The sequence below is a fragment of the Crocuta crocuta genome, unplaced genomic scaffold, assembly GCF_008692635.1.
Source record: "Crocuta crocuta isolate KB4526 unplaced genomic scaffold, BGI_CrCroc_1.0 scaffold309, whole genome shotgun sequence".
NCBI classification, from domain to species: domain Eukaryota; kingdom Metazoa; phylum Chordata; class Mammalia; order Carnivora; family Hyaenidae; genus Crocuta; species Crocuta crocuta.
The window spans coordinates 75,994-97,184 of record NW_027531581.1 but is presented as its reverse complement, the minus strand read 5'-3'; the positions used below and the strand labels follow the sequence as shown (position 1 = coordinate 97,184).

General features: G+C 35.0%; 1 protein-coding gene across 3 annotated transcripts in view; it reads left to right on the top strand.

Moving 5' to 3' along the window:
• The first annotated feature begins 885 nt into the window (after nt 1-885).
• The window catches only part of CHD1 (chromodomain helicase DNA binding protein 1), a 69,437-nt gene continuing 49,131 nt past the window's right edge, over nt 886-21,191 (top strand). For all 3 annotated transcript variants that reach the window (XM_077772760.1, XM_077772761.1, XM_077772759.1), the window contains exon 1: nt 886-1,076. In XM_077772760.1, coding sequence (XP_077628886.1) covers nt 1,024-1,076 — 53 coding nt within the window. In that variant the 5' untranslated portion in view covers nt 886-1,023. The remainder of the gene's footprint in view (nt 1,077-21,191) is intronic.

Genomic DNA, 21,191 nt, shown 5'->3' with positions numbered 1-21,191 from the left:
TGTAGTCTCTGGAGAATTACAGTCCCAATCAGGATGCAGAGTTTACTATGATGGAGTTGGCAACAGTATAGTTTCCCCCTCTTTTTTGTGGAGTGGAAATAATCGTAGGAGTAAATTCTCTTTGCTGAGGTCGGCGGACAGCTCTGCTTTCAGTCGCCTGTCTCGGTACTTTCTGGCTGGGGAAGGATCTGACGTCTCCTTCCCCCGCTTCTTCCTCTCCCTCCCCTGCCAGAGATCTCCTTTGTTTATTCGTGGATGGCTTGTAGGTGACTCTCCACTGTTGTGCTGAAATCTTGAAAGGTGGAAATGCTATGTCTTGGCTCATGATTTCTACCCCAAACCCCTTCCCCCTTTTCTTAAATAATCCTAGTGTATGTTACCTCTCTCTCTCTCTCTCTCTCTTTTTTTTTTGAATGGAACCTCTACAGGCCAAAACTGTATAAATATTATTTAAATTTTATCACTCCACTCTCGGTTCAGCTGTGAAAGAACACATTTGTTTTGTCCTATACATTTTTCGCTAACTTATATTCTGTACTTATGTGAGCATTTTCAGAACTTTTCCTCACTCAGGTACATGCTGTTTATCTATAATGTGTATATATGCGTATTGATACACAGTCATAGTCTGTCTAAAAGTTTTATCATTCCACAAATATTTTAATTTTTTTGCCCAAAATAGCAATGATGTGCTAAATTCTAGTAAGTAGGCAGGAATGTAGTTAATAGAAGCTTTAGTATTTTGAGTGAAAGACCCCCTACCTCTTCCTTACCATCTCTAATCTAATTGACCTAAGTAGATTTGTATAAATTCTAAATAGACTTATTTATCTTTTTTCTACAGGATATTTTCTTAACTTTCTTAATATATTTTCTTTAGGTAAATCAGAAGGGCCCCAGGAAGCCTGTGAATGTTGGAGAGAACTCATCTGTGAATTTTTGATGTTTAAGGAGTTCGTATTTGTATTCATCTTTTAAACTGGGAAGATTTGTATTTTACTTTAAAACTTCTTGATATTTACAATGAATGGACACAGTGATGAAGAAAGTGTTAGAAACAGTAGTGGAGAATCAAGGTAAGCTCTTTATTATCAAGTGTGTGTTATGAAGAGAATGAAAAACTGGTGTGACTCTAATAGGTAGCAGAGTTTTCAGATCAGATTCATTCTCTTAGTTATCCAAACAGTTAAAAGTTTCTGATAAGTTTTGTTGGTAATACATGTTTTAATTATTTTCTCATTGAGCTGTACAAAGAAGAATTTAAATACAGAAAGTTTAGGTGACTTAAATCTCTTTGGAGGTTTGTATTGTTTGGGTCAATTATTGAAACTAGAGCCAAGTACAAAGAGACATTTAAATTGATTTGACTGTTAGTGCACTCTCCAAATAAAGGCAATAAGAAGTTGTTTACTCCCTTTTTCCCAGGATTTTGTCTTCTATACCTGTCCTGTCCAGTATAGGAGCCACTGGCCACATGTTGCTGTTTGATTTAAACTATTTAAAATTACAAAATATTCAAAATTCAGTTACACAGTCATGCTCAACACAATTCAAGTGCTTAAAGCCATATGTTGTAATGGCTACCATGATGTATAGTGCAGATAGAAAACATTTCTATCACTGCAAAAGTTATTTTGGGCAACACTGATCTGGACATTTGTTAAAGTATTGTTGCAATCCTTTTTTTCTCTGTTTTCTTTTTAAATTGGAGTTTTAATTATATATGAATAAGTAACTTGGGTCATGTCTTTGCAAAGAAGATATATATAGTTAATAGGAATAAGCCATACTAAGTTATTTGAATGTGTAAGAAACCTCTTCAAAGCAAAAACTCTTATTCTTCCCCAAAGAGTTATCTGCAAATTTTGAGTTATCTGCACATTGATACAGTCCACATAGTTATATATACTTCTCGGTAGAGATAAGACCATTGGAATCAGAGTATCTGATTACTTTTCCCAGTTCTTCTTAGCAGTGTCAGGACAAATTATGTTGCCTCTGAGGCTTTGATTTTTCACCACAGGAGGGGAATTATGGTATTGTTTTATTTTATGTAAAATTGAGAATAAGTGAGGTGTTCTGTGTAGAGGTTTTAAAATAGTTCCTGACATACTGAGTCCTCAGTTATTTGTTTATTATAATTAGCATCATGTTTTATATGCCATAGGATACTACATACATAGCTGGAACATTAATTATAGTGGCAGAAAAATGTGGTAGACAAGAAACAGAGTTTTGGCAGTTGGGAGGATTTCAGAAAAAAATGTTGGAGAGAAAATGCAACAGTGGTATAAGTATTTGACTTGAAAATTGTGTTTTCTGGTCATGTTAGGTGTATTATATCAACTTTCACAGGCAGACTGTTTAGATAACAAGAACATCGTAGAGAAAAAGGAACAGTTATGGAAAGCAGTATATTTAGTTGAACAGATATTGGTCTAAACATTACAAAACCTGAGTTGATAACTCTGTATTAACTGATCTCTCAACTGTAAAGAAACACTTAAACCAAATGATTTTGAAGTTTCATCCCTCCACTTAAAAAGTATAGTAACATGTCAGATAGTGCACTTCCAGAATCACTGGAGTTGAGAGGGTCAATTAAAAGAGTTGTGAATCTCATCTTTGAATCATATCTCTATAGGTGTATTGACTGTAGTAAGTGATTAGAAGAGTCATCTTGTCCACATTGTTTATTCATTAGTGAGCAATGAAATGGTTAATAGTAGAACTATCTAGGGAAAACCCACGAATTAAACTACTCACAAAATAGGAAATAAGACTTGTGAGAGTAAATCTTCTAGTTGCATAGAAATTGTGTACTTTTATACTGTGAGCCCTAACTTGCTCCAATCATGTTTTATGTATTTTGCTGCCATATCCAAGCAAAAAAGGAGTAATAGTCAGATCTGGTAGTATAATTGAAGAAAAAAAAAGTCCCGTGAAATTAAATTTACTTAAACCATTATTTTATGGTGCATACTTATTTAAAATAATTGCAAATCATATTCTCTAATTATTCTGAGTCATTATTTCTACTGTACAAGTTTTATGTGCTTCTCAGAAGTGTGCTTGTCAAGTTATCTTGTTCTTGCAACTGCCTTGGTGTTTATCAGAACGTGGAAGACCTACTTCTAATTTGCTTTCATTTTCTTCCTTACTGGTGTTATGCTATCCTTTTCCTCTGCTCTACTGTCATTGTTACCAACCCTCAGCCATCATCACCACTCACCCTAGAAAAAAAGTTTTCATATTAAGGCAGTAAAGAGAAGGGAGATTGTGCCTAGTTAAGAGTGAGGACATGAATTTATAGGTAGGGAGATTTCTTGCAAAAACAAAATTTATTGTAACACTATTAATACAGAGTTGAAAGAGGAGAAATATGCTTTACCTTTAAAATTGATATACATTATAAATAGCCTTTGAAGTAAAATTTGATTTTTGTTAGCTAGAAGTTTTAAATGTACTTTTGTCTTAGATTTTCTTTTTTACTTTGGGAGGTTCCATGTATTTCATGAAATGAAATAAAATTAAGCAAGTAGTCATTTGACAGTTTTGGTTGGTATAATTAGCTTTCTGCTAAAAGTTTTTTGATTCCATGTAGAAAAGTATCTATGATCATTGACTGAAAGGAGGAAGAATACACAGGAAGATGTCTCTTTGGCTATGCTTTAACTGACAGTTTTGAAATTTATTTACTAAGAAATGTGGGTCAGGATGCACCTGCACAGTTTAAACTCAGCATAAAGTTTATTATATAACTGAAGTTAAGCTTTTTTCTTTTTAAGTTTTTTTTTTTTTTTTTTTAGCGTTTGTTTATTTTTGAGAGAGAGAGACAGAATGTGAGTGGGACCAGGAGAGAGAGGGAGACCTAGAATCCGAAGCAGGCTCCAGGCTCTGAGTTGTCAGCACAGAGCCCAACGAAGGGCTTGAACTCACAGGCCGAATGATCATGACCTGAGCCGAAGTCGGATGCTCAACCTACTGAGCTACCCAGGCGCCCTGAAGTTAAGCTTTAAAAATGCTTTTGGAAGATTTCAAAGCATCAATTTCTAGCTGTGTGGGTTTGAAAAAAAACAAAACCCCAAGTTTTCCAAATCCTGGTTAGACTTTTTATTTTAAAGTTCTTTTGAATGATGGTTTACTCCAGGAATAGATTTGTGGATGAAGACCAGAAATACAGTCACATTTTGCTAATTTTCACTGATTACTACATGCTGCTTCATCCTCAGAAGAATTTCTCTCTTGCCTGCAGATTAAATTTTTAATTGTCTAGAATTGTTCATGTAAATTTGATAACGTTTTTGAATCACTTTAATGTCTACATATTATGCTCTTGAAAAATTTTTACAGAATGAGGAAAATTGTTGGTGATGTGCTACAGTGGTTTTAAGCATTTACACTTAGTCTGTGTCAGGCAATTGAGCTTTATCAACCTGACTCTTAAAATTCTTAGATCTCAACCTTTAAAGGTTTTTGTATAAGCATTCAGTAGGAAATACGATCAGTGGAAATGTTCTGACTGAAAATCTCCTTTTGTAGAAATTCAGAGTTCATAAAAGGCTTTTTAAAGGCTTTCGGAAGCCCTGTAGTCTAAAAGACCTGTTAAATTTAAAGAACACCAAGTTAAAGTTAATTCAAACACAGGCCATGTTGTTTTGTTTTGTTTTGTTTTACATATATTTACTTGTTAGTGTTTTGTTGAAAACTCCTATGGTATACCATTTTTGGAAACATTGCATTTATGTGCACACGTACCAGAAAGATTTCTTGTATCAACAGTTTTTTTCACTAAGTAAATTTGAATAATTTTTAAAGGCAATACTAGTTAAAATGGTAATTTCTAAATTTCTTTGCATTTATCTCAGTTTTAAAAAAAGGTAATTCATTCTTAAATTTTTTTTAATGTTTATTTATTTTGAGATGGAAGGAGAGCAAGCATAGGAAGAGTAGAGAAGGAGAGAGAATCCCAAGCAAGGTCTGCAGTTTCAGTGCAGAGCCCCACACAGGGCTCGATCCCACTGACCCTGAGATTGTGACCTGAGCTGACAATTGAGTCGGACACTTAACCTACTGAGCCATCATGGCGCCCCTCAGTTCATTTATAAATTTCAAGTTTTGTGCTAAGGAACATATTAAGGAATGCAGGAAAATATGAAATCAGGTAGCGAGCATGGCCAGAAATCATTGAGTTATAGAAGCTGGTTTTAAAATTTTCCCATGATGTCATTATTTACAGAAAAGTGTAGCTCTTTTATGCCACATCCTATTAATCCTGTTTTTCAACTCTGTATGTACTTTCTTCATCTTTTCCTATTAGTTTTTTCCTCAAATATTATATACATGCTACTTAATCTGAGATCATCTAAGGTCATTTCTTATATTTTGAAAATTCAGTAAGCTGTTAACCAGGAGCTTTAGCAATAGGTTATTCTCTCTCCAAATAGAATTTATTGAGTTAAAATTTTCATAGTATTTCCTAGGATTGTGGTTAATCTAGATTACTGTAAAGTGTTTAAAACTTACTTATAACTGATAAGGATAAGAGAATTGTATATGATTTGACTTTCAAACACGTTATTTTTACCTACATAAGTGTTAGATAATTTGGAAGCAGACATTAATTTGTAATGACCCCTTTTTATACTGCTTAAGTAGTTGCTTGTTTAAGGTCTTGGTGACTGGTGGGTTATATCTGGCACAGTTCTGTATTTAAAAATAAAGAGTATTTCTTTGTGGTGAAGAGATAAAGAATAGATGGAAGAAGCTTTTTTATCTATTTTAAACAAAATTTTAAAAAATACATAAATAGAAAAGTTAAAGCTCCAGTTGTGGGCCTTAGACCAGTAGCATCATCTGTGAGCTTGTTGGAAATGTACAATCTTGCCCCCCCCACCAGTCCTCCTGAATCAGAATCTTCATTTTAACAAAATTCACAAGTGATAACGTGTTCATATTAAATTCTTACGTATGTAGATGAAGCTTTTTGCCCAGAGTCATTCAACACCTTGCCATTTTTTGTTCTTGTTGTTATTGAAGTTGCTGTTATTACACATGCATTTTGTCCCCTGTCTGGGAACACCCAGAGGATGGTGTCATGGCCCATGCCAGCAAAAGGCTGAGTACGTGTCATATCTCTTGAAACAATAATAATGGCATGCAATAATTTAAAAAAAAATTTGTAAATGTTTTATTTAAACATTAAATAAGAGAGAGAGAGACAGCATGAGTAGGGGAGTGTCAGAGAGAGAAGGAGATACAGAATCTGAAATAAGCTCCAGGCTCTGAGCTAGCTGTCAGCACAGAGCCCGACACAGGGCTCGAACCCACGAACCATGAGATCATGACCTGAACTGAAGTTGGACACTTAGCTGACTGAGCCACCCAGGCATCCCAATGGCCTGCAGTATTTATTGAGCCCTTATTCTGACTGAGGCAGGCATGATGCACACAGTGCGTGGTGTATTACATGCATTTATCATACTTCATCCTGATAAAATTCCTGTGATATATGCAGTATTATGATTCCTACTCTCCAGAAGGGGAAACCAGATTTTTAGCCATTTTTAAAAATCTTTTTAAGAAACTACTAACTAAATTCCATACTTTACTTGGATTTCATTGGTTTTTTCCATTAATGCCACTTCTGTTCCAGGATTCAGTCCAGGGTACCGTGTTGCATTTAGTTGTCAACTCTCCCCAGTATCCTCTGGTCTCTGAGAGTTTGTGTCTTTCCTTGATTTCCTTAACAGTCTTTCTTTTTTTTTTTTTTTTAATTTATTTCTGAGAGAGAGAGATATCAGGGGAGGTTCAGAGAGAGAGGGAGACACAGAATCTTAAACAGCCTCCAGGCTCTGACCTAGCTGTCAGCACAGAGCCCAACACGGGGCTTGAACCCACAAACCGTGAGATCATGACCTGAGCCGAAGTCGGATGCTTAACCGACTGAGCCACCCAGGTGCCCCTCCTTAACAGTCTTGAAAAGTGCTGGGCAGGTATCCTATAGAATATCCCCCAGTTTGAATTTTTCTGATGTTTTTATTAGGGTAAACTGGGGTTATCAGTTTATAGAAAGAATATCACAGAGGTGAAATGCTCTTCTAGTCAAATAGTATGAGAAGCGTAATATCCACATGATATTCCTGATGATGTTAACCTTCATCATTTAGCCAACGTAATATTTGCCATAGTTCTCCAGTTTAAGGTACTTTTTTTCCCCCTTCAATACTGTATTCTTTGGAAGCAAGTCACTATGTCCATCCCTCTCAAATCGCTGGGGGAAAGTTGAAATTAAGTTCCATCTCCTGTTGAGAGGGAGTATCTAAATATATTAAATGGAATTCTTCTGTAAAGAAGTCTTTTCTCCATTTTTTCAGTCATTCCTTTATATAAGCCTGGACTTAAATGCATCTGTGTTTTATAGTTTGGGTTATAATCCAGTAAGTTATTTATTCTGTTGCTCAGATTATCTAGCCTTGCCCATTGGGAACTGACTTTCAAGTTGGCCACTGTATCCTTGTTACATACTTTTATCCTTTTGCTCTAGAGCCAGCCATTTTTCCAAAGAGTCATGGATCCTTTTATTGGAGACAAGGATACTAGAAAACCAAAGTTTGGGTGCTAAGTATGCTTGCATACTATCCAGCCCCTCGGTTCTCTCAATGGAAAAACCAGACAGCTATGTAGTATATGTATGTATGTATGTATGTATACTAAACCACCTGCATCTACATATTTGTAGATTCAGTATCGATCAGTATGCAGGTTAAGGTAAACATGAGTTTGTTCTGATGTCTTCAACTCTAATTCCACTCCAACTCTCCAACTCTAATTCTGACTACAGGATTCATCCTAACCTTCCTTTCTTGCTCCTTTATAATTTCAATCTCCTTCAAAGAGAAACCTGGCTCCTACCATCCACCATCCCATCATGCACTTCAAGCTCATATACAGGTAAAGCAGATTCAGAATTTTTAGGCCATACTCTCAGAAGAAACAATTTATCAGCTAGAATACAGTGTTTATGTACAGTGTTTACATAGTTCGTAATATATTTAGTCTTACAGTTTCTAGTCAAAACACTGTTTTTTAAAGTTACTAAAGTTGGCTTCTTCCTCCCTTCAGTGTGGTTGTCATAAATTTGTAATAAAGTTAGATTCATTTGGCACAGTTTTCATTCCATTCTGTGTTCTTCAGTCACATGGGTTGATTTTTTCTTTAACTTGCATATATTACATTTATTCTGTAATGTACAGTTTTATGTGTTTTGACAAATGCACAGAATCGTTTATCCTCCATCCCATTACTATACAGAATGATTCCTTTACCCTAGAAGTTCCCCTCTGTATCCCAGATCTACTGAATCAGAATTGTCATTTTGACAAGATTCCCAGGAGATTTGTATGCATGTTAATTTCATATGCATAAAGGAGAAGCTATCCACCTGGAATCATTCAGTATCTTGCCATATTTAAAAATTATGAATTAACTTGAAGAATGATTATTATTGTTGAGAAGTGATAATGGAATAGCTAGTTTTTAACACACAGTGAAGTGAATATACATGGAATTCATGGAATAAACAAGTGAATTCATGGACCCATATCGGTATACAAGTGAGGTGAAAGGAAAAGGAATTGGGCAAATACTGGAGTAATATAGTAGGCTATAGGGGAAGTTTTGATGGAGCTCTTCAACTTTTGTAGTCTTGAAGAAATGATGTAGTTTGGAAAGAAACGAAGAACAAACAGAATGTATTCAGTAGTAGGATGCAGAGGAAGGTTTTTACAGAGGTCATAGCACCCTGGTAAAAAAGTGCAAGTTCCTCGTAAAGAGGATGTGTTGGACCTGCTAGCCTTGCAGTTCTTTACTCTGACATGTAGTCCCAAGTGAAGGAAGGAGGAAAAAGGAAGTATAGCTGAATAAATGCAACATGTATTTTTTTTAAATGTTTATTTATTTGAAGAGAGAGAGCATGTTTACATGCAAGCAAGTGCAAGTGGGGAAGGTGTAGAGAGAGGGAGAGAGAGAATCCCAAACAGGCTCCACGCTTGGCAAGAAGGCAGACGTGGGCTTGATCTCACAACCTTGAGATCATGACCTAAGCCGAAATTAAGAGTCAAACACTTAACCAGCTGAGCCACTCAGGAGCCCCAAATGCAACATGTATTGAGAGAATATTACTCATGTGAAAGGATTGGTCAGAACCACTGGTTTAAAGAGATACTCTAGAAGTTTATTGTACCGGAATCAGGTTCTTAATGTATGAACGACTGAGAAAATTGCTGTGTGTAGTTAAGGATATATTAGCTGTCACTGTGATGTAGGGTGATTGCTTAGTCAACTATAAGTAAATGGTAAACTATTTGAAAGTTCTTTGGTGTGGATAGATTAAGATCTAAGTTATCATTGAGATTAAAGTACAGAGGCATGCAGAGTTCTGCTAAACAGTACTGACTTCTGGCATCCAGTGTCTACAGTAACTCTCAGAGATGAGACATAAGGCACAAAAATAGTGGGGAACTCTTCTTTTTTCTAAATTTATTTTATTATTTTTAAGTTTGTTTATTTTGAGAAGGGGAGAGAAAGAGAATTCCAAGCAGGCTCTGTGCTGCCAGTGCAGAGCCCAGCACGAACCATGAGATCATGACCTAAGATGAAACCAAGAGTCGGATGCCTAACCAACTGAGGCATCCAGGAACCCCTAGGTCAAATAATTTGCAGCGTCAGATGGTTATAGTCAATACAAACAGAATGACAGCATGCGTCAATTCAAAGGTAGGAGACAGAGAAGTTTAATTGTAAGGCATATGGTTAATTTCTACATCAAGCCCAATGTCAGAATGAAGTTTTTTATTTTTAAAAATTTTTTAATGTTTAATATATTTCTGAGAGAGAGAGAGAAACAATATGAGCAGAGGAGGGTCAGAGAGAGAGGGAGACACACAATCTTTGAAGCAGGCTCCAGGCTCTGAGCTAGCTGTCAGCACAGAGGCCAATGCAGGGCTCGAACCCATGAACTGCGAGATCATGACCTGATCCGAAGTCGGACCCTTAACTGACTGAGCCACCCAGGCGCCCTTATTGTTGTTTTTTAAAGAGATCATGTAAAACCCTAGTCATCTTAGATTTTATGCAGGTTAAAAATTGTGATAATGGGGCTTTTATGATGGTGAGGTGTATTGACAGGCTTAGGCAAAAAGCAAAGAGAAATTTTTATACCCAAGAAAATGATGTTAGATGTCAGTAAATACTGTGCTGAAGTGTTATTGTGTAAAGGAATGGGGCCATTGTAGAAGAGTAGAGTTGCAGTCTAAGTTTCCTCAAAGAACACCGTTCTTTTTGTGCTTAAAGAGGATAATAATGATTATTGCCATTTGATGCAACTACTACAGTATTCCCATTTCTAAATGAGTAGATCCTGCAGTAATAAAAGAAGTATCTGAAAGGAAATTTTATAAGAATTACAATTAGTTGTATATGAGTACAAAAAATGTAAATCTCTATTACAGTTTTAGTATGTATTTTACAGCAAAGGATTGACTTAGTTTTCAGTAGTTTATCTTAGTTATGTTATACTACATTGGTGATTTTACTTAAAAATTTTTGTTTTATTGAATGGCTCACAGTAAATGGAAGTTGTTATGTGCAGCACAGCCCCATGGGTATCTGCAGACTGATGAAAACCCACAAATAACTTTGCATATAGTGCTGGGAGCTTAGTTTTTTGCAGTGGTATTCATTTAAGTCATAAAACATATATACAGTATATATTTCAAAATCTTTTTAAATTTTTTAATATTTATTTTTGAGAGAAGAGAGAGCATGAGTGGGGGAGAGGCAGAGAGAGGGAGACAAAATCTGAAGCAGGCTCTGAGCTGTCTACACAAAGCCAGATGTGGGGCTCAAACTCATGAACCATGAGATCATGACCTGAGCCGAAGTTGGACACTCAACCAACTAAGCCACCCCGGAGCCCCTCAAAAATCATTTTCAAAACAAATTAGTCAAATGGATAATCTCTTGATTTATATTTGAGAGAGAGAGAGAGAGAACTCAAGCTAGTGAAGGAGAGGGGCAGAGGGAGAGAGAAAGAATCTGAAGCAAGCTCTATGTGTGTGAAGCCTGATGTGGGGTTGATCTCATGACCTGAGCTTAAAACAAGAGTTTAACTGACTGAGCCACCAAGGTGTCCCCTGGATAATCTCTTTAAAATTGAATTTTAAATATAGTCATTTATTTTATGATTGCTGTTAACTTAAAAGTGAGGATAATTGTAAGCATATGAAAAAGTAGTGACCAGTAGTAAAATGAACCCTCATGTACACATCATCTAGCTTCAACAGATTTCATCTCATGCCCAGTCTAGTTTAATATCTAAATTCTCCCACTCAGTTATTTTGAAATATCATAATTTCTACATGGATTAGACTTATGGTAGATAATACGTATGGAGAAAACATAAATGTCATCAATTAAGCTTTATCTACTTGATTTTTAAATTACAGAATTAGAGATTTGTATCATGTCATTAATATTACAACAGATTTTATGTGTTTTATGAAACTACTGTAGGGTAACTTTCAAATGTACATAGTAGCCTTTATTTCTCATCGGACTCCCTGAATATGTACTAGAGAAACTTTTGAGTTTACTATCTTCACCTAATATTCAACATGACTAAACCCAGTCATTTTTGGAATTAGTGATGCTAAATGTGACCCTTTCTAGCATCTGTTTCTAGCAGTTTTATTCTCATTTATTCAACTGGAAACTTTAAGGTAGCAGAAGCATACTGTATTTTGAGTTTATAGTAGAATTTTGACTTGGATTTGTAATTTAGAATGCTAAAAGAAACTGTTGGGTTGCTCTTCAGTGTTTAACGTAGCAGTGGCATTAGTTGGTTTTCAGAACCATATAGATGGGTAGATACATTCGAGATTTTTTCAAACTTTTGATATTTATTTGGTAGCTTATAGTGAAAAGTAAGCTGAATAGCAGATTTTAATACAATGTAATTTTAAAGAATTAAAGTAGTCTGATCTTAGTTATCATCTAGATGAACTCTTCTCATTTTTTAAATGATTGTTCTAGGATAATATATTTTAAATAGTAAGTTTCAGCATTTAGAGGATTATGGTCAGTTTTTTTTTTGTTTTTTTTTTTTTTTAGTGAAAGAATAGTGTAACCTAGAATAGAAAACACAGTGTGCCTTTTGTAGAGTACTAGTTCATCACACTTTTATGCCTGTGTATGCACACATGTGTATATGTATGCTGCATCATGATATAAAATGTATTATATAAGTCATAGTCAAGAGAGTTGGAAAGCCATTGCCTTTCACCACGAATTCATTTTTTTTAGTTTTAAGTATTTCCTAAGTACCTACTGATTTCCATATTGTTTCTCTAGTCCTGTTGAAGTAGATAATGGTCTATAAAAATAAATGAAGTCCCTGACTTCATGAATTCTAGGATGTAGTTAAGAGATATATGCATAAAGATAATTGTAATATTATGAAGGAATTAATAATAACATGAGAAAAATTCTGTGAACATGTAGGTTGGTACAGTGATGTGCCTGGAGAAATTGAAGAAGGTTACATAAAGAATATGATATTGTTGAGTAGCCAGTTGCTTCAGAGAGGAAAAGTATAGGGAATACTGCCAGTGAGTTCTAAGATGACTGTCTCCATAAAACCGTGCCCCTGATTCCATTTCCCTTACCTCTGGTTCCTTAATCAAGAATCAATCTTTATATTTTTGATTCTTATAAGTTTCACTTTTTCCCCATAGTATTTTGCCTAAAAATTCCTGTTGAAGAGATGAGCCAGTGAATTGACATTGTATATGTATACAACTTATTCTTTCAATAATGTTAAACATTATTATAGTATATTAACTAGAGAACCAGTCAAGGTGCTGTATAGAGACCTCAAAACACAGGGCTCACATAGTTACTTCACATAGTTACTGAGAGTTCACTCTCAGGTAAGTGAGCTCTATTCCTTGAGGTATTGTGACTAGTAGGACAGTTTTTTTATCCTTAATACATGGCTCCTCTTGCTCTATTAGTTGCCATTTTCACACAGCAGGAACAAAATGAGGTAAAGGAGGATTTAAAGCATGCTACTTTATTAAGGCAATGACATAAGATTCTCACATCACTTCTAGCCATATCCCATTGGCTGGAACCTGTTCACACGGCCACATCTAGCTTAAAGATAGACTGGGAAATCTAATCTTTAGCTGGGTGGGCAGGCGTATACCAATGAAAACTGGACAAAAGTTATGCAATACTAAAGGGCAAACAAAATGGATACTGGGTGAGTGTGGAAGAGCAAGTAGACAACATATATAAATATAAGGCACAAATATAAAAAGTTATTTTAAAATAAATGACATCATACTAGGAAATTAGTGGTTTCAATTTTTCTGAATTTTCATTTCTTAGGTGTTTATAATTTGTACACTGTTATAATATTGATATTGGTTTCTTCATTTACCCTTCTCTGAGCCTCAGTTTATTTATTATATGAAAATAAAAGGATTAAATGAGAATCCAGGGTCTGGCACATAGCACCAATTAGCAATCACCTTGTTTTCTTTAAAGTAACTTGTATTGAAAATTTTAGTACATCTATAGATGTTATTCATAGACATTTTATATATTTATAATTATTGCAGCCTGAAGAACAGTTTAAAGCAGAACTTGAAGTAGTGATTCTGATCTTGAACTCGAAAAAGACAGATGGTTTTTTTGTTTGTTTTATTTTTTTGCTTTCTGGTAGCTATTAGTATTGAATTCCCATAGTACATCAGACTATATGCTTTACATCTCTTTTAATCTTCACAGTAATCCTTAGGTATGTTTATTATTTCCATGTGGCAGAAACCCAGGGATGGTCTAATGGGTGTACATATATAAATATAATTAACAATTAGAAGAAGGAGCTTGAAAGCTAGGAAAAAATAGGTTACAGTTGAACTTCATAGCACTCACTCAGGTTAGCCCTGAGTTTCCCCCATAATTGTCAAAAAGTTCTTTCAAAACTTCCCCCAAAGAACTCCTTTTGAATGGTATTGATCTTAGTACTTAGGGAACAAGGCTTAAAGTGAGCATTTAGTATAGTATGCTTGTTCTTTAGCATAGTAAATACAGTTGTTTATGTATTACTATGTTTGTCAGACATTTAATCTTCTATTAATATTTCTGTGGAAATATCTTATATCAGTGTAGCCAACAGCATTCCTTCCCTGTCTTTCCACAGTGTAGCCTGCAATTTCTTGACTTTTTCAGTCCACCCCTAGTCCTTTATCAGAGCTAGTTTCTTCTGTTGCCAGTCTGATTGAAGTTAAGGAAAGCAGTTGTTCATTGTTGCCATTTTCTTAGAAGATCATTCATTCTTCCTTTGTGTGCCATTGCAGACTTAGTTTCCAATTCCTGTGATAAAGAAAGCAAAAAATACTTGAAGACTTTTTTTTTTCCTGTAATACAGAAGAATCTTTGTTTTTTTCACTTGAGAATATATTCTTTTTATGTACCCATTATAGGTCTTGTTGTTTTTTTTTTTAAAGGACTGATTTGAATGGAGAGTTGAATGCAAGGAAAGGAGGTATTGCTATTCTATCATATGCTAGGTTAAGCTAATAGATTCTCCTAAAGTATTTCCTATGCACAAGCATATGAAAATCCTAAATAAAATAGTGCAAATGGGCAAAAAATAGGTATACTGCTCAATTTCGGAGAAGACTTCATTGTGCCAGGAATTAAAAGGACCTCATTAAATAAAAAACCGGCATTAGGAGCAGTAAGCTCTGAACAAACATGGTAGCACAGGGGTATTTGGAGGGGATACAGGGTCTCTGACAGCAGGCTGATATTGGAATTGAAAGTAAGTGTTAGACTATGGAATTAAGTCTCCTTAAAGTTGGGACCCTGTGTTGTATGGATAAATTAGAGTATAGTGATGGAGACATTTTGAAATCTATGAAGAACTACATTAAGTTTTGTTTAAACTAGAGTATAAGTGAGAGAAAGGACCAGAGATTCCAAGCAGGTAACATAAATGAATGAAACTGTCTTGGTGTAAGACACTTGTTTGGGGGAGGTGATGAGCGAAGATCATGCAGAGATTTGGTGATAATATAGATCATTGGAAGTAGCCAGTGCTCCTTGGATATAGGCAATTGTGACCATGTGGGAAATAGAGATTTGTGTTCTAGATTTTTTGATTCCTCAAAATTATTTTCCCCCAAACAATTTATTTTTTTAGCAATATTTATTTGTTTGTTTTATTTGAGAGAGAGAGCAAGAGCATGTGAGGAGAGGAGAGGGTCAGAGAGAGAGAGAATCTAAACAGGCATGAGGAGCCTAATGCAGGCCTCAATCCCACAACCCTGGGATCATGACCTGAGCTGAAATCAAGAGTTGAACATTCAACCAACTGTGCCACCCAGGCACCCCACCCCAAACAATTTTAAATTAGATGACTTAGACAAAGAGAAAATCTGAAAGAAGAAAAATAGAGGCAGAGAGACTAGGAGGAAAGAACAAGAACATTTTGAAAGACTTAGGCTTAAGATATTTTTGAATAAAAAGCAAAGAGGTGGTAGTACTGTTAATTAACTCACATATTTTTAGAGTCTGTTAGAGTTCTAGAAAGTAGGGGTAGAATTCAGTGAAACACTCCAGCAGTACAGCTGTCTTAATCATGTACCACTGCCAGAAATCTTGCTAGATATTTTATGTAATCTAGCGGTGGAGATCTGGAAAAACTTGATTGGAGAAGTGAGGGATGAGTAGAGTAGGGGCACTAAGGAGGAGTAAAGAAAATTTGCAAAAATAGTACCAAGTAATTCTTTATGTACCTTTTCAGATTTGCTATTTTAACTTTTTGCCTTTATATATATATTTTTTTATATGTGATATGTATGTAATACATGTTTATTTTTTCTAAAGTATTTAAGGAAACATAGGAAAAATGATGCCACTTTACACCTTAGAATACATATACCCTTAGAATATATGTAGTCTAAGAATAAAGGCATTCCCTTACATAAGCCATGTATAGTTATTAAATTTACATTACATTGATAGAATACTTTAATCTTCAGTCAGTAGTCAGTTTAGTCAGTCCTGGTCATCTTTCCATACAGAGTCCAGTCTGAGATCACATACTGTATTTGACTGTCATGTCTCTTTAATCTCCTTTAATCTGGAACACTTCCTTTTCAGTTTTCATGGCATTAGTATTTTGAAGAGGATAGGCTAGTTATTTTATAAAATAAAATTCTTGCTTTCTATTCATTTATGATTAGATCCAAGTTATGCATCCCATACCACATGCATCCGTGGCTGGAATACTGTGTAAGTGGTGATAAGTCTTTCTCAGCTCTGTCTGGAGGCTCATGTTGCCTGTCGGTCCCTATTGATGATGCTTGTTTTGATTACCAGGACAATTGGTTTCTGGTTTTTCAACTAGTTTCTCATTTATTAGCTACACTAAAATGCAGTGTCTGAGAAGATTCTTTAAGACTGCAGATATCTTACTCATCAAACTCTCTCCCTAGATTTAGCATCTCTTGATGATTCTTGCCCAAAGTAGTATTTTCTATGGTAATTGAAAATGGTAATTTTTTTAACACTACTCTCCTGGCCACATCGACCAGTTGGCATTCAGACCCCTCCACTGTCTATATATTTCTGCTTGTCTACCTACCTACCTGCTTATTAGCAGCATGGACTTGAGGATTCCTTTTATTTACTGGGTAATAAGCTTTTATGGACTGTTTTGATCCTTAGATCAGAATTGGCCAATGAAAGCTTCTTCAAGTTGGCTCCTATGTTGTTTTGGTTTGGTTTGGTTATCCTGTTCTTTTGAAATGCCTTCATTTTCTCTCTCTCTTTCTCTTTATTTCTCTCTCTCTTTCATTTTGCTTTTTGGTGTAGCAAAATAGTTTAGGTTCATCTTGTACTTTCCCAGTCCCTTGAATCTGCCATTTTTCCAAGGACTCCCAGTTTATTTAAGTGTGGAATAGTACTTAGCTATCAGGATCTGGGTGCTAGGCAATTATAAAATTTAAAACTTCAAAGGGGATATGTTTACATTGGTAAATGTAGCAAATCAAAACATAGGCTGTCATAAATACAAAATGATATATGCAGTAGGCCATGTTTTTAGGCTTGGAAGCAAAGCATATTCATTCTTTGAGGGACACATTGAAACTTTGATACATCTACAAAATGTAGTATGTGCAGTTACATAAACAAAGAGGGAATGTATCTACTGCTGTGGAATGATTTCCAGAATATAATGTGTATATATCATTTTTTTAAGAGTGTAAATGTGTTAATGATTATTTACGAAAGAGGAGATACAAATATTTCCTTATTCATAATTTGCTTATATTGAAAAAAAGGAAACATTCACAACTTTTTAAAAAAAGAACTCTAGGGGGAGACGACATTGTGTGGAGAAGACAAAGATGGAAAGTAGATTTTGACTTTTATCTTCTGTAGCCCTCAAGTTGAATCCAGGTAAATATTAAAGCAAAATTAAGTCAAAATGAAAAGCAGTCTCTAAAATGAAGGAAAGGCAAATGACCCTGAGTAAACCAAATTGGTTGCTATACAGAAATAAATTATTTCAGTTGATTTTAAAGCAGTAAGTTGATTCTAGGAGTATTCTTGAAGGACAAAAGAATTTTAAAGAAATCTTAACATTTAGTAATCATATTAATAATGTGTCATGTTGAATCTATTATATACATTCTAAGATAAGCGAATAAATAATTTTGTTAGTGTCATTTGGAACCAGGAAACTCAATCCAAGTGGTACTGTAAATATAAAACCAAAGAAATAAAAACCCACAAATTTAAATTTGAAATGTTAGGATAAATTATTTTTTTATTAGTATAAATTCTTACTACATTGTCTTTGATATATATATATATGATATATACACACACACAAACATATATATATATTAGCTCATTCCATTAAAAACAATCTTAAAAACAATGACCAATTCCATAGTAATAGACTCACCTAGGACTCAGATTGCAATTTAAGTTCTAATCTAAACAAAAGTATTTTGATGACATGGCTGAGTTACATTCTGAAACAAGAAATCTACAAGATGAGCCTGGTTAATCTTGTCAGTCCAGAAAGTAAGGAAGCTATCAAAGACTACTTGAGGCCTTTTCAAAAGGACTCTGGAACTAATAAAGTATTTCCTTTTGGCTAAAGATGGGACAGTTTGGACATCAAGAATGATATAGTGGATTAAAACTCATCAAATAATTCAAATCCATGAGTTCATTAGACATAAAAACTATAGGTCAACTTTGAAAGGGTGCTAGCAACTTAACTCACTTTCAAAACTAATAAATAAGGAAAATAAATAAAAATGGCTTTCATGTATCAACTACTTCAAGGTTAACAAATGAGGGAAAGTTATTAGAAGTATTCCACCTATTAATGAATATATGGTATAATGGTTAAGTGAAGAATGGTATATCACCACTTTACTGCCTCTAAATAAATAAGTGATAAAGCCATATGATCAGTGGCTGCTAAAAACATTAGGTGTAGAGCTTATAGGAAACTATAATGGATAGATAAGGCTGAAAATGCCACAGCTAAAATTTATCCCCTTGTTAAAAGAGACAACCAAACTTAAGTTTCTTCTGATATAAGTTCACAAGAACTCTTAAAAAATATCCTTCCTAAAAGAAAAGCTGAACTTGAATCTGAACCTCTTGATCTAACAGTTTACAAGAAATACAAGGGCCAGAAAAATACACCACAAAGTTACAGTAAGCAAAATCTGAAAAAGCAGAAAAAAAAAACCTAATTTCTTCCACAAAATAAATTGCGGGGAATGCAAAAAGGAAGAGGAAACTGTCATGTTAAGAAGACTTAAAGAGAGGCGCCTGGGTGGCTTAGTCGGTTAAGCGTCCAACTTTTGCTTAGGTCATGATCTCGCGGTTCGTGGGTTCGAGCCCCGCATCGGGCTCTGTGCTGACTGCCAGCTCAGAGCCTGGAGCCTGTTTCAGAGTCTGTCATTCCCTCTCTCTCTGACCCTCCCCTGCTCACGCTGTCTCTCTCTCTCTCAGAAATAAATAAAAATATTAAAAAAAAAAAAAAAAACAAAAAAAAAAAAAAAAATTAAAAAAAAAAAAAAAAAGAGAGAAAAAACAAATACCATATGACGTCACTCATATATGGGAAGTTAAGAAACAAAACAAATGAGCAAAGGGGGGGGAAAAGAGAGGCAAACCAAGAAACAGACTTTTAACATAGAGAACAAACTGATGGTTACCAGAAGAGAGTTGGGTGGGAGGATGGGTGAAATAGGTAATGAGGATTAAGGAGTGCACTTGTGATGAGCACAGGGTGATGTATGAAGTGTTGAATCACTGTATTGTACACCTGAAACTAATATTAGACTGTTTGTTAACTAACTGGAATTTAAATTAAAATTTAAAAACAAATGAAAGAGACTTTAAAAAAAATGAAGTGCCGTGTGTGAACCTCATTTCGATACCTACCTATTCAGTCAGTGGCAGAAATGGAATCATGTGACTAAAGAGATAAACTGAACTGGGTATTTAATATTATTTAATGTTCAGGAGTAACTGATGTTTTAAAGGTATGGTACTGTTTTTGTGGATACTTAAAAATAGTGTTTTATAAATTTATAATACTTTAATACCTAAGTATTTATGGATAAAATTTTACAGTGCCTGAGGTGTGTCTTTGGGAAACTGGATTATTTGAAACAAGATTGGTAAGAGTTGATAATTGTGAAGCTGGTTTTTAGATACATGGTAATTGATTATATTGCTCTCTCTTTTATATTTGAAGTTGAATATAAAAATAAGCCCAAAAAGAGACTTTAATTTGAATTGCTATTTTTAAATCTTGTGTTACTATTTAATTTACTTTAAGAAATAATATAATTTTATCAAAGCACCTATAAATTTCTTGTAGGTTTTGTGTACATTGAGAAAGGTGAGGAAAAGAATTCAGAATTTCTAGTAATCTATTGCTTTATTGCTATCGTGCTAGTAAGATTTAATATAATTAATAAGGATAACTCTTAAGTGGCTTATGTTACTGAAAAAGTTATAAGTATTGGTTATTACCTAAATAAATAAAATGTTAGTTGGAGCTCGGCAATAGTTCTTGTAGGCAAATTATAATTGTGAATTTTATACAGGAATTTGAATCCGTATATCTTGGATTTATGTGTAAATCCGTCTACTTATCAAACTTTTTTTTTAACGGTTATTTTGAGAGAAAGAGAACACTGGTATGTGGTAAGCAAGGGAGGGGTAGAGAAAGAGGAGAAAGGGAATCCCAAGCAGGTACCACACTGTGTGTACAGAGCCCATTGCAGGGCTCCATCCCATGAAGTGTGAAATCATGACCTGAGCCAAAATCAAGAGTCAGGCATGTAACGGACTGAGCCACCTGGGCATTCCTCCCTCCCCCCCCTTTTTTTTTAATTTTAGAGAGAGATCACGAGTCGGAGAGAGGGGCAGAAGAAGAGAGAGAATCTTAAGCAGGCTCCATACTTGTAGAGCCTGACTCAGGACTTGATTGAGATCATGACCTGAGCTGAAATCAAGAGTTGGTCGCTTAACTCACTGAGCCACCCGAGTGTCCTCCCTTACCCATCAAACATACTGAGTTCTTTGTTTGGTATTAAACATACAAAGGTCAACAAGTAAAAATCTCAACACTCTAGGAACATATGCTAGAATATGAAAGGTAGGATACGAAAAACAAACAAAAAACATGAAAGAAAGCAAAACAGCAGTGATCATTGCATAGTGTACTCACAACCAAGATAGTAGTATCTATATAATGTTTTGGGAGTGCTGAGGGAAGATACCTGATTTACGGTTGGGTTGGGAATACTCTGAAATCAGAAGAGATTTGTTGGAGAAGTATCTCTGAGATGAGGCTCAAGTAGAAATTATATAGTGGGGGGGGGGGGAAGAGAAGTACTTGCGCAAAAGCAGGAAGTGGAAAGAGAAACTGGTTCTCAGAATTACATAGTTTACCATTGCTAGAACTAAGGGTTTAAGTGGGAAACTGGCTGATGGAAATGGGTTGGCAAAGACGATTCCTGAAAGGCCTCATGGGTGTTTGCACTTTATTATAGAAAAACTGAAAACTT